Source organism: Pan troglodytes, chromosome 7 (genome assembly GCF_028858775.2).
Source record: "Pan troglodytes isolate AG18354 chromosome 7, NHGRI_mPanTro3-v2.0_pri, whole genome shotgun sequence".
NCBI classification, from domain to species: domain Eukaryota; kingdom Metazoa; phylum Chordata; class Mammalia; order Primates; family Hominidae; genus Pan; species Pan troglodytes.
Genome location: NC_072405.2, coordinates 46,829,378 through 46,841,775, shown reverse-complemented (window position 1 = coordinate 46,841,775; position 12,398 = coordinate 46,829,378). Strand labels below are relative to the sequence as shown.

The window sequence follows — 12,398 nt, the reverse complement described above, 5'->3', positions numbered from 1 at the left end:
TGAACTCCCCATTGTGAGAGGTAGGGAGGAGGTGGGGGACACTGGTGCTGATTGGAGAAAGGTGGCAAAATCCCTAGGGGAAAAAAGTACAGATTTGAAGGAGGCATCAGATGAATCCGTGCATAGAAGCTTGAGCCCCAAACTCAGTTCTCAGGCTGCATTATCCTTTACGACACCCAGAGTCCCTCTGTCTTTTAAGATCCACACACAACTCTCCAGGCCAATAGCTCTTTCTGCCTGCGATTCCCAAGTGGGATTCTACACGTGTCTTGCTGCCCAGCTCGGGGGGATCTGTTTTTGGGGGGTCTCGGGGCGGGTGCAGGGTCCTGGCTGTGGCTTTGGCTAGTGCAGGAGGCTCGGCACTAAATTACAGTGACGAGGTGGGACACACAAAAGGCCGAAATCTTTTTTTAATAAAAACAAAACAAAACTCTGGGCCCCAAGCCCCTGGGCTGCTGAATGGCCATGGCTTCCTGTCAGGATTAGCCGGGCTGCCTGGGCCTGTGTGCTCGGCCTTTCTCCTCAGGAAATACCTTTAGTAAGCCCCGGTGGGGTCCCCATGGCAACGCGCGGGGGGACCTGCTGGCAGAGGCCATTCAGCCTGCCATTGTCCCCCGGCCCCTTTGTTGTGAGCTTTATTGCCGGCCCTCTGGCAAACACAGCAGTTTGCACCGTTTTGTCAGGCTGAATGTGGAGTTTTTACATTTTAATGGGCTCTTCTGGCAGTGGCCCATTTGCATGCAAAATGTCCCTTCTTACTCTTTTCACTTTCTTCAATTTAAAAAAAAAAAAAAAAAGCCCTTCTCCACATCCCCTAGGTCGGGGGGCTGGTGGACGCCATTGGCCCTGGGTGTCAGGCCCTGCTAATTGATTTGGTGCTCCCGGCTCTCCTTCCACACATACCTGTGCCCCCCATTTTTGCAGCTCTCCTTCTATTTGGGGACTCCGAGAGTTGAGAGAAACACATTTTTGGGGCTCTCTCCACCCAAACCCTTGTAGGATGGCAGCTGTGACCCGGGATTTCGGTGAGATGCTTCTGCACTCTGGCCGGGTCCTGCCAGCCGAAGGTAAGTTTTCAGTTCCATTTCAAAGCCAAAATAATGTAATAAAAAAACCTCTGCAGAGGGCCCCCGGAGCCCCGCTGCGCTGTTCTGTGCTCCTTTTAAGTTGCTTTCAAAGCCACCCCGAGTTCCTCCCCCACCCACAATTGCCCCCTCATTTATCTCTGGGGAGTTTATACCAAGACTGTAAACATTCCTGGACCACCAGTTTCCCCCATGTTGCTGAGGAGTTTAGCCCTTCTCTCGTAATTTTCTTAACTCAGAAATCAAAAAGATGGAATAGGGATGATAGAAATTGCTACCCTGAGACATCATGCTAATGGAGGATGCCTGGATTTTGTTGGGGGCCAGTTATCCAAGCCCTAAGCCCTTTGGAGTGTAGAACATAGAGTAGGTAATACAAATACCTACTGTCAGCCCAGCACCCCAGCAACATGAGTAAGTGCAAGACACAGGCATGAACATTTTCAGCTCTAGGGAAAGGCACATTCATGTTGGGGAGAGGTGGAGAATGCAGTTTGGCCAGTCTCAGAAGAGTGAGTTTTAAGGCCTAGGAAAGTGATGGAGATGATTGCTTGTTGGAGAGAGAGAAGGAGAAAGGCATTTAGGGGAAGAAAAGGAAAATCAAAGGAGCAGTGAGGATATTGGCTCCACTGGGGAGGTGGGACTGGGGTAGTGGCCGAACCAGGGGTGGGAGAGGACGTGGTTGAGAGGCTCCAGACCAGCTGGGGCTGTCATGGAGTGTTGGGGGTCTGGAGCAGTCAGGACTTGAAAGCCGGGACCCTTGTGAGCCCTGTGCAGTCCTGAGGATGTGGCCCAAGGGGGAGGGCGGACCAGCTCTTTTGCCTCGTGTTCTTAATCTTCTCAGTGGGTCATCGGGGGTCATCAGCTGTAAGCTGTAATCAACGGTGAGGGGCTGGAGAAGAGAAGGTGTCAGGTGACTGCTGGGGATTGAGCTGAGGACAGGAGAGGCAGGGTGCTGTCTCCTGTGGCCCAGGCAGAGTGGCACAGACCTGGAGTGGGCCACCCCTCCTCACCCCATGTGCTGCGACAGTGCTGGCTGGACTGAACCCTGGAAGAGTACCTGGACACAGTGGAGGGGCCAGGACCCAGCAGATGCAGCCTCTAGAGCTTGTCCCTGTTTTGTGACTTTGGGAGCCATTTTTCCATGTTTAAATGGGAAGGAACATAAGTCACCTGGACACGAGGAAGCAGGCCCTATGAAATATTAAGTGCAATGCCAAAACAGGGCATTGTTACTGGTCTTGAGTCTGCCACAATCACAATGAACACCTCCCCCATTTTCTCACCTGCCACATTTGGACAGCCAAGCCTGCTGGACTCGCAGGGGCAGGAGAGTGCATTTTATAATTAAAAGCACTCAACTGTAAGGTAATGATTGATACGAGCTATGGGCTTGAGGAAATGAGGGAAGGAGGGGAGGATAAGGCCAAAGCAACCAACTTCAGAATCTCACGGGAGGAGGTAGGATGCAGGGGGTGCCATTAGACAGAATCAAAGGGCTGAACCAGAAGGGCTTCCTCACCTGGGGAAGTCAAGACACTGTGAAGATTAAGGCTACCTTGCAAAGCGGTAAAGCTGGACTCTGGATGTATGATGTATGTGGATTCTGGAGAACCAGGCTACCTGTGTTTGAATCCCAGCTCTGCCACTTAACAACCTAGCTGGGCCATCTTGGACTAATCCCAAATCTTTCTGTGCCCCAGTTTCCCCCTCTGAAGATAATAATTCCTTTTTTTTTTTTTTTTTTTTTTTTGAGACGGAGTCTGGGTCTGTCACCCAGGCTGGAGTGCAGTGGTGTGATTTCGGTTCACTGCAACCTCTGCCTCCCAGGTTCAAGTGATTCTCCTGCCTCAGCCTCCTCAGTAGCTGGGATTACAGGCGTGCACCACCACGCCTGGCTAATTTTTTGTATTTTTAGTAGAAATAGGGTCTCACCATGTTGGCCAGGCTGGTCTCAAACTCCTGATCTCAGGTGATCCACCCACTTCGGCCTCCCAAAGTGCTAGGATTACAGGCATTAGCCACCGCACTGGGCCCGAAGATAATAATTCTAACTCTTAAATACTTCACAAGATTCTAAGTTAACACATGCTGAGAACTATGCTGGTATGTAGTAAGCCTCCGCATCCATAGGATAGAAATCATAGTAGGATCAACCTCATAAGTTTCCTATGAGGATGAAATGGGAGGGTCTGTGTTAAAAGCTTTGTGCAGCCTATGGGATATAGTGAGCGTGCTGGAAATATTGGCCAGTAGTAGTATTGCTGTTTACTCAGATGTTTATGGATCCCTAGATAATATATGGGAAGGCACATGGTAAATTGCAAAGTGCTATGCAAATATGTTGTTATTCTTCACTGGGTTCCTGTTAAGTTGTGGGGTTTGGGGATGGATAACTTCCAGACCAGAGTGGCTGCTGTGGGACCAGGCTGGTGAAGCGGTATTTCAAAATACATTTTCAGGTGTGTTTGTCCATGTGGCATGAATGCCCTGCATTCATAGTCTCTGCAGAGAGGTATGTTCCCTGGGGTATCTTTGGTGGCTCTGTTCTATCCCTCAACTTACAAATTGAAATCATTATTTGTTACTGTTTTCTCCCATGAACCTTCTGTTCCTGGCCAGCTGTACAGCCTGGCCTCATCTCCCACTGCCCCTCAGACCAGGGTACAGCCATGCCTGTAAGCACTTCATTCTCTTCTGTTCCCCCCAGACATTTCACTTCTCATCTAAATCCTCTCTTTTCCCTTCCCCGTCATTTTGTCCAACCTCTGCTCTCACTGCTGATACTTTCTTTATGTTTCATGACTTCAGAGCCTGTGCTAGACCTGCCTGTACTTGGTCCTGACATTCTCCATTTGTCTCATGTTGCAATATAAAATCTTCATCCATATTAAGGTGCTGTGCAAATCTTAGCACCCCTGTTAGGGCAAGACATATGCCTTCTGGGCCTTTGTTTCACCCATTTCTCCTTGCACAGTGACAAGGGCTCCCAGAGTCACCTAATGGTAGCTATGTTGATGAAAGTTCCCTGACTCCTCCTTGGATTTTTGAGAACTGGGGTCTCATCTTGTCATAAGAATAGCAAGGTTTGTATGGGTTTGGGCCTCTGATGGTTCCCATGACTGGTGGAAGACACAGATTTAGAATCAAGAATTGGGAGGCCGAGGTGGGTGGATCACTTAAGTTCAGGAGTTCAAGACCAGCCTGGCCAACATGGCAAAACTCCATCTCTACTAAAAATACAAAATTAGCCGGGCGTGGTGGCGCTTGTCTGTAGTCCCAGCTACTCAGGGGACTGAGGCACGAGAATCACTTGAACCTGGGAGGCGGAAGTTGCAGTGAGCCAAGATCCCAGAACTGCCTTCTAAAATGACTGTGGGAGATTTTTGTCCAGTCCTGCTAGAAGCAAAATGCTGTACCTGTTGGCTTGTTGGAAGTACAAGCCTGCAGTATTTGGGGGGAAAGTAGGAAGGGAAGAGGGATTCAGTAGGGCCTCATTATCATTAATCGTGTTCCTGAACTTGAAAGCACCATGGGAAAATCCCCTCCCACCCCTGCCTCTGTCCTTTCTAGCTGCTTCCTTGAGGATTATCAAAAAGTGTGGGTCTCCGGTGGGCTCCTAATTCCTTCTTAGGGGATAGAGACACCTTAGAGAAGCAGGGTAGGTTTGATGTATGAATCCTTGTCACTCGCACTAAAAGGAGCACTGGTTGCAGCCTGCACAAATTCCCAAGGTCCACCCGCCAGCTGCTTTGACCCAGGAACCTGCGTGGTAATGAGATCAGCAGCCTGAGTTCTTGAACGATGTTCAAGGCAAACCCTAACCCTGACCTTCCCACTCCTGTTGATGAGAACGGTGACTCCATTCTATTGGCATCAAAGCATAAGGCCCCTTTTTTTTCACAATGCACTTTTTTTGTTGTTGTTGAGACAGTGTCTCTGTTGCCCAGGCTGGAGTGCAGTGGCAAGATTATAGCTCCTGCAGCCTTGAGCTCCTGGGCTCAAGGGATCCTCCCTCCTCTGCCTCCCAAGTGCCTGGGGACTACAGGCGTGCACCACTATGCCTGGCTAATTTTTTTATTTTTCGCAGAGACAGGGTCTCACTATGTTGCCAGGGCTGGTTTTGAACTCCTGGCCTCAAGCAGTCCTCCCACCTTGGCCTCCCAAAGGGCTGGGATTACAGGCATGAGCCACTGCACCCAGTCTGCAATGCACTGTTAACACATGGCACCTAGAGCCTGTAATAGTGAACAGCCAGTCTTTTTCAGCCTCAGGCTAGGTCACCAGGGAATCCAGATACCAGATGCCCTCCAGCCTCCATTCCCCACCTCATCTCTCAGGAAACAGATGCATAAAGCTAGTGTTTTGGTGCTGCTTCCCTCACAGCATATCCATGTGCATTTTGAGGACAACCTTTGTACCTGATTCCAATTAATCAGGTTCTCCAGGAGTTGGAATGTTGGTTTCAAGTGACTGAACAATAAAGTGGCTTTCTTCATCTTTCTTGGCCAGTCCAATAAAAGTGTCAGGTAGCTTTTCTCTTGCTAATGGACACCTAACGACACCCTGGCCTGTTGGTCTTGACCAGAGAAAGGCCAGCTCAGGGCAGCTGGAGCTGAAGAGGCAAGGACCTTTCTAATGAGGACATAAGTGAGGGACACTGGAAAGACCAAAAGAGAATAGAAAGTACTGACATGGTAGTTGCAGGGTGCTAGTGAGCAGTCATGCCCCCAAATCAGCCACCTTACATAGAACTCCCCAAATTCAGGGCCACTGGATGGGGTTGTGACGTGGTCAAGCAGGGAGGACCCAGAAAGCATACAAGCAGTTGGTTTCATCTCCTATAAGAAAGTGGCATCATCCCTGCTTTGTAAACGGAGAACCTGACACACACCAAGAGCACTCCTAGCCGTGGAAAAAAGCCGCTAGAACCCGAGGTTAGTCTGATTTTTGGTTCCTCTGAAAATTAGCTTTTGCTGGATGCTAGATTCAGTTCTGGACTTACTGAGTAGTCTCTGGGTTTTTGACATTGTTAGGCACTGTGGGAAAATTATAACAGGTACGTCTGTGCTGAGTTGCTTGCTAATTCCTAGGAGAGACTAGGACATTTTGGACAATTAAGAAGCAATACAGGCCAGGCACGGTGGCTCACGTCTGTAATCCCAGCACTTTGGGAGGCCGAGGCGGGTGGATCATCTGAGGTCAGGAGTTCGAGACCAGCCTGACCAGCATGGTGAAACCCCATCTCTACTAAAAATACAAAATTAGCCAGGCGTGGTGGCACATGTCTGTAATAATCCCAGCTACTCGGGAGGCTGAGGCAGGAGAATTGCTTGAACTGGGGAGGCAAAGGTTGCAGTGATCCGAGATCACGCCATTGCACTCCAGCCTGGGCAACAAGAGTGAAATTCTGTCTCAAAAAAAACAAACAAACAAAAAGAAGCAATACAGCTCTTTGAGAAAGATGCAGTCATAAGTGGTGCAGAGTTGCAGTCCGCCCACTCCTGCTCCTCACTCACCGCTGTTCCGAACAAGTCAGCCAGGAAGCCGCACTGCACCAAGGCTCTTAAAGATACCAAAAAACACCTGTGAAGCTGGAGGTGACCATTCACCAAATTCAAATCCCTCTAATGATCCGCAGCGTAAAATCCCTGGAGAAGGTGTGTGCTGACTTGATTCAGAGGAGGAAAGGAAAAGAATGTCTAGGTGAAGGGACCAGTTTGAATGCCTGCCAAGACTTTGAGAATCACTATAAGAAAATCTCCTTGTGGTGAAGGTTCAGAGACATGGATCGTTTCCAGATGAGAATCCACAAGCTACCCACTGACTTGCACAGTCCTTCTGAGATTGTTAAGCAGTTGACTTCCATCAGTGTTGAGCCAGGAATTGAGGTGGAAGTCACCATTGCAGATGCTCAAAGTCAACTATTTTAATAAACTGATTAGCGGTTGTTATAAAAAAAAAAAAAAGCAGCAGCAGCAATATGGGTTGAGCGCAGCGGCTCACACCTGTAATCCCAACACTTTGGGAGGTCAAGGTGGGTGGGTTGCTTGAGTCCAGGAGTTCAAGGCCAGCCTGGGCAACATTTGAAATTTTAACTTATTTTTTAAAAAAGAAAGAAACATTATACCCAATATCTGTCAATTGATGACTGCAATGTGGTATGTCTACACAATTGAATATTATTAGGTCATTAAAAGGAACAAAGTGCTGATTCTATGCTATAACTTGGAGGAAGTTTGAACACATGCTAAGTGAAAGAAGCCAGTCACAAAAGATCACATATTGTATGATTCCATTGATATGAAATATCTAGAATAGCCAAATCCATAGACAGAAAGCAGATTAGTGGTTGCTTAGACTGGGGATAGGGGATGGAGGAGTGACTACTATGGGTCAGGCATTTTTTGAGGGGCGAGGGATGGTAAAAATGTTCTAAAGTGAGATTGTGGTGAATGATTGCACAACTCTGAATATACAAAAACCATTAAATGGATGAATATTACAGCATGTGAATTACCTGTCTGCTGTTTAAAAAAAATAGAAACAATACAAAATGGAATGTAATTGAGTGTGAATTTGTGTGGTTCAGGCGGTAACCGTTTTACAGAAAATTAGAGATGAGACATTGGTATAAACAAGGCTTCCTAGTTTCTTGTTTTGTTTTAAGACAGGGTCTGGCTGGGTGCGGTGGCTCACACCTGTAATCCCAGCACTTGCTAACTGAAGATGCAAGGACCGAGGCGGGCAGATCACTTAAGGTCTGGAGTTCAAGGACAGCCTGGCTAACATGGTGAAACCCCATCTCTACTAAAATGCAAAAATAAGCCAGCTATTGTGGCATATGCCTGTAGTCCCAGCTGCTCCAGAGGCTGAAGTGGGAAAATGGCTTGAACCTGGGAGGCAGAGGTTGCAGCAAGCCAAGATTGTGCCACTGCACTCCAGACTGGGCAACAAAGCAACTCTGTCTTAAAAAAAAAAAAAAGGGTCTTTGTCATCCCGTCCAGTGGCATGATCATAGCTCACCGTAGCCTCCAACTCCTGGGCTCAAGCAATCCTGTCTCAGCCCACTGAGTAGCTGGGACTATAGGCATGTGCCACCAAGTCTGGCTAATTTTTAAATTTTTTTGTAGAGACGAGGTCTCACTATGTTGCCTAGGCTGGTCTTGAACTCCTGGGCTCAAATGAGCCTCCTGCCTCAGCCTCCCCAAGTGCTGGGATTGCAGGCATAAGCCACTGCACCCAGCCCCTGGACGTTTTGGATGGTGGACTTTGAGTAGTTTGGGGTAGGAGGACTCTGGAGTGGCGCTGACAGTCCTCAGGAAGGAGTAAGCTTTGCTATGCCAGGGAGGATGCAGCCGTGCTGAAAGCATCCCAACTGGGGGGTGGGGGGGTGGCGCGGTGGGGAGGGACAGCCCCTGGTAGAGAGAATGGGGCTGGGTGGAGACAGTGGAAGCCAATTGCAGGGAGTCTTGAAGGTGAGGCAGGGATGTGGATTTTATTCTGTACACAGGGTAGATTTTGATCAGGAAAATAATGTCAAGCACATGACAGCTTGGAAGCAGGAGTCTGAGCTGCAGCCCCAGGGAGGCCATTTAAAAGATTATCCCGGCTGGGCGCCATGGCTCATGCCAGCACTTTGGGAGGCCGAGGCAGGCAGATCACGAGGTCAGGAGCTTTAGACCAGCCTGACCAACATTCCCCTTCTCTACTAAAAATACAAAAATTAGCTGGGCGTCGTGGCGCATGCCTGTAATCCCAGCAACTCAGGAGGCTGAGGCAGGAGAATCACTTGAACCCGGGAGGCAGAGGTTGCAGTGAGCCGAGATCGCAGCACTTCACTCCAGCCTGGGCGAAAGAGCAAAACTCCCATCTCAAAAAAAAAAAAAAAAAATTATCCCGAGATGGTTCCGGTAAAGAGATAGGACAGAGCATACCTGAGCCACGTTTGGAAGGGAACTGGGGTCTAAACTTGCATCAGGAGGAAAGCGAGCTGGTTCTTGAGGCTTTTACAGATCACGTATAGTGGAGTTTTGTTTGCACGTTCTGGTTGGGACGGGCAGGAAGTTACGGATCCAAGCTGGTATCAGCTAGAGCGGGTCTCACCAGGGCCAGTGTTCCTTTGCTGCATTCTCTTGGGGGGAAATAAATGCCTGGGGGTTCTCTTTGCTACATTTTTGTCTTTGGGAGCTGCTTTTTTCTCTGGGATCGGCTGCAATAGGCCTTGTGATGCCAGAGGGTAAGAATTCAAGTTTACTCTTGACCAATGGGTTGCACAGATCACAAGCTGCAAAATATTTAATCACCGAGGTCATTTGAGGGAAATGAGATTTGATCAATAGAAGTGTCTGCTCTGTTCCTTAAGAGTTGAGTCTAAACTGCTTTTCTCCTACCTTCGTTTGGCAAAACCACAGACCATTAAAAATGGAAAGAATAACTTTTTCTAAGGCCCACAAAAGCTTATTTTTAATCAGTTGTGTGGTCTACTCACCTTTGTGGTGTTCCCCTTGACCGGACTCACAAAAATAAACGTGTGCAAGCCTAGTGGTTTCTGAGCCCTTTTAAAGCAGCACCCCTGTTTCTGACAACTCTTATTTAAGATAAAGCCCATGGGTCAATGCAGGACTGGGTCTGCAACCTTGGCCCCCCCAAGAGAAACCACTGTCAGTCCCTGTCAGTTGCTGATCACGATGCGCGGGACACCCATTTTCATTTTTAAGGTTTCTAGCGGAAGCCTGTTGAGCACTTGAGAAAGACCGTGTTTCAAGTAAGGGGGAGTGAAAGAGAAAAGGGAGAGTAGAAAGGAAGGCAGTGAAGAGCCAGGGTGACTGCACGTGTGGTATTTATTGAGCAAGCATTTCTTGAGCAACTCCTGGGCGCCAGGCATCATAGTAGGTGCTGGAGATTTAAAGGTACCGATGACACATCACCACACTCAGGTTCAGAAAGAGGACTGCCCTTCAGTGTGACAGGTGCCATGAGGGGGAGGGCACCTAACCCAGACTGGGAGTCAGCACCGCCCTGGGGGAGAAGTCACCAGCTAGGCTGAGACAGAAGAGTAAGTAGTGAGAGCTGGACAGAAAAAAATCAGGGGCCCTGTGGCCACTGGGGCAGCCGTGAGCCACAGCAGGGGCTGAGGGAGAGCATGCTGTTTCAGAGCCTTATGCATCGGGGAGCAGCAGTCGCTCCACTGAGTCTCTTAGGGTGAACAAATGGTGAGAAAAGTCCTCTCCAAGGCTGTGGGCGGGATGTGGGTGGTAGGTGAGAGGTGGAAGATGCCAGGAGTACATTTGAACATCCTAAAAGGAAATAGAAAGTTCATTTCCCCTCATGAGTGCAGAGGGGTGTGCTCAGGAGATGGGTAACAGCCCAGGATGGTGAACTCAGGTGTGTCCGGGCCACGGGCCTTCTTGAACGCGTGCGGGAAGAGGCACTGGTCAGGGGAGGGACAGGTGCTCTTGGTGGTATCAGATCTTGTGAGGTGCAGACACCCCGGTGGGTCCAGTGCTCCCACCCAGGGACAGAGAAGGATGGGGCACGGGGAGGGAGAGTGGATGGTGGGGGGCCTGAGGGTGTGCCCAGTCAGAGGGCTGAGGAGAAAGGACCTTTGTGTGCGACAGCTCCTGCTGCCAGAGCAAGTGTGGGTTTTATGGCAGCTGTGGCCTCCGGTCCTAATATAGTCAACAGCTCCAAATCCCCTGCCCTGACACCTGTTAGCGAGAGGTTCCCTGAGCTGACCTTTCCTTGGGCTGCCCCCCCACCCCCAGCATGTGCATCTGACGCGTCGAGGGCCAGACCCCCACCCTCTCCGAATCACACGCATCCTGGTCAGCCCCCAGTTGACAAATTGCCTTCTCTCGACTTGGGCAGGGGCTGCTGGGGTTTTGAGGGGCGGGGTTTGTTCAGCTGTTGCTAGGGAAGGGTGAGGCTGAGCTATCCCAAAGGAAATGGGGTGTTCCTCTGGCAAGTGGCAATCTTGGCAAAGAACTGAGCGTCTGGGGAGGGGGCAACTCCAGACACAAAGAAGTCCTGGGGAGGGCCGACCTTTCCCCTTAGGATGGGGGAAATGAAATGTGATCCGCTTAATGCTGCTACAGCTGCTTCCTAACTTTGCCTCTTTCTTCCTTTGACTTTTGGAGGAGTGGGATGGAAAAGAGATGGGGGTTCCCAGACAGCCAGCCATTTTCCCCACTGACCCATGCTCCAATTCCCACTGCCCTGGCTCAGTAGCCTCCAGTAAGTGATGCCCAGGATGGTGCGGCTCCATGTGGCCAGCATAATTCCCTTTGTCTCTCCCCTCCTCCCCTCTCCCTGTCTTCCTCTCTCGCCCCTTGGCTTCCCTTCCCGGCCCCGTGGTGGCTGCAGCCCAGCCCTGGGGAGCCCCTGTGGAAGTGGAGTCCTTCCTGGTCCACCCCGGTGACCTGCTGCAGCTTCGCTGTCGGCTGCGGGACGATGTGCAGAGCATCAACTGGCTGCGGGACGGGGTGCAGCTGGCGGAAAGCAACCGCACCCGCATCACAGGGGAGGAGGTGGAGGTGCAGGACTCCGTGCCCGCAGACTCCGGCCTCTATGCTTGCGTAACCAGCAGCCCCTCGGGCAGTGACACCACCTACTTCTCCGTCAATGTTTCAGGTTGGTAGCCAAGCCCTGCCCTTGCCCCTCCCTAGACCCACCCCCTCCAACCCTCTCTGCCAGTTTCAGGGGAAGGTGAACCTCCTCCCCCTCCGTGATCTGCCCCCACTCTGCTTCAGAAACTGCTGCCCACTAACATTGCTCCCTGCCTGCCGCGTGGCTTGGCTCTCAGAGAGGTGACTAGGTGGGGTGGGCCCCAGGGCCGGAGATCTGGGGCTTCCAGGACACACCTCGGAGGTGATTGCCAGGGCTCTTGGGATGTTAAGACCCTGTGATTTTTTTCCACCACAGCTTGCCCAGATCTCCAAGAGGCTAAGTGGTGCTCGGCCAGCTTCCACTCCATCACTCCCTTGCCATTTGGACTTGGTACTCGGCTTAGTGATTAGAGCCCCTGAACAGGTGGTGGTATCCCTGCTCTGCTGGAGAGGAACCCAGGTGCACCGCAAGGGAGCTGTGCGAGGGCAGCCAGGGAGCCCTGGAGCTCTGTGAACTTGGGAACTTGCCACTCTTAGAATGTGACTTTCACAAAACTAGGAGTTGAGGAAGTGGAGCTGAAATTTTCTTTATGCCATTTATGCACCTCAGGGTGTGGACTTGGCACCAGATCCCCAAAGGTGATAGGAAGGACTGGAGAAAGATCTGGCATGAACCCTGATGGGTGACCACATGTGTATCAAGCGT

General features: G+C 50.4%; 1 protein-coding gene across 19 annotated transcripts in view; it reads left to right on the top strand.

The window, feature by feature from the left end:
* The window catches only part of FGFR1 (fibroblast growth factor receptor 1), a 57,465-nt gene that overhangs the window by 27,220 nt on the left and 17,847 nt on the right, over window positions 1-12,398 (top strand). For 12 of the 19 annotated variants that reach the window (XM_063817014.1, XM_063817011.1, XM_063817009.1 and 9 more), the window contains exon 3: window positions 11,451-11,717. The exons of 6 other annotated variants lie outside the window; for them this stretch is intronic. In XM_063817014.1, coding sequence (XP_063673084.1) covers window positions 11,451-11,717 — 267 coding nt within the window. Of the gene's footprint in view, window positions 1-927; window positions 1,068-11,450; window positions 11,718-12,398 lie in introns of those variants that run through there. One more of the 19 variants, XM_016959357.4, reaches the window with a different exon arrangement.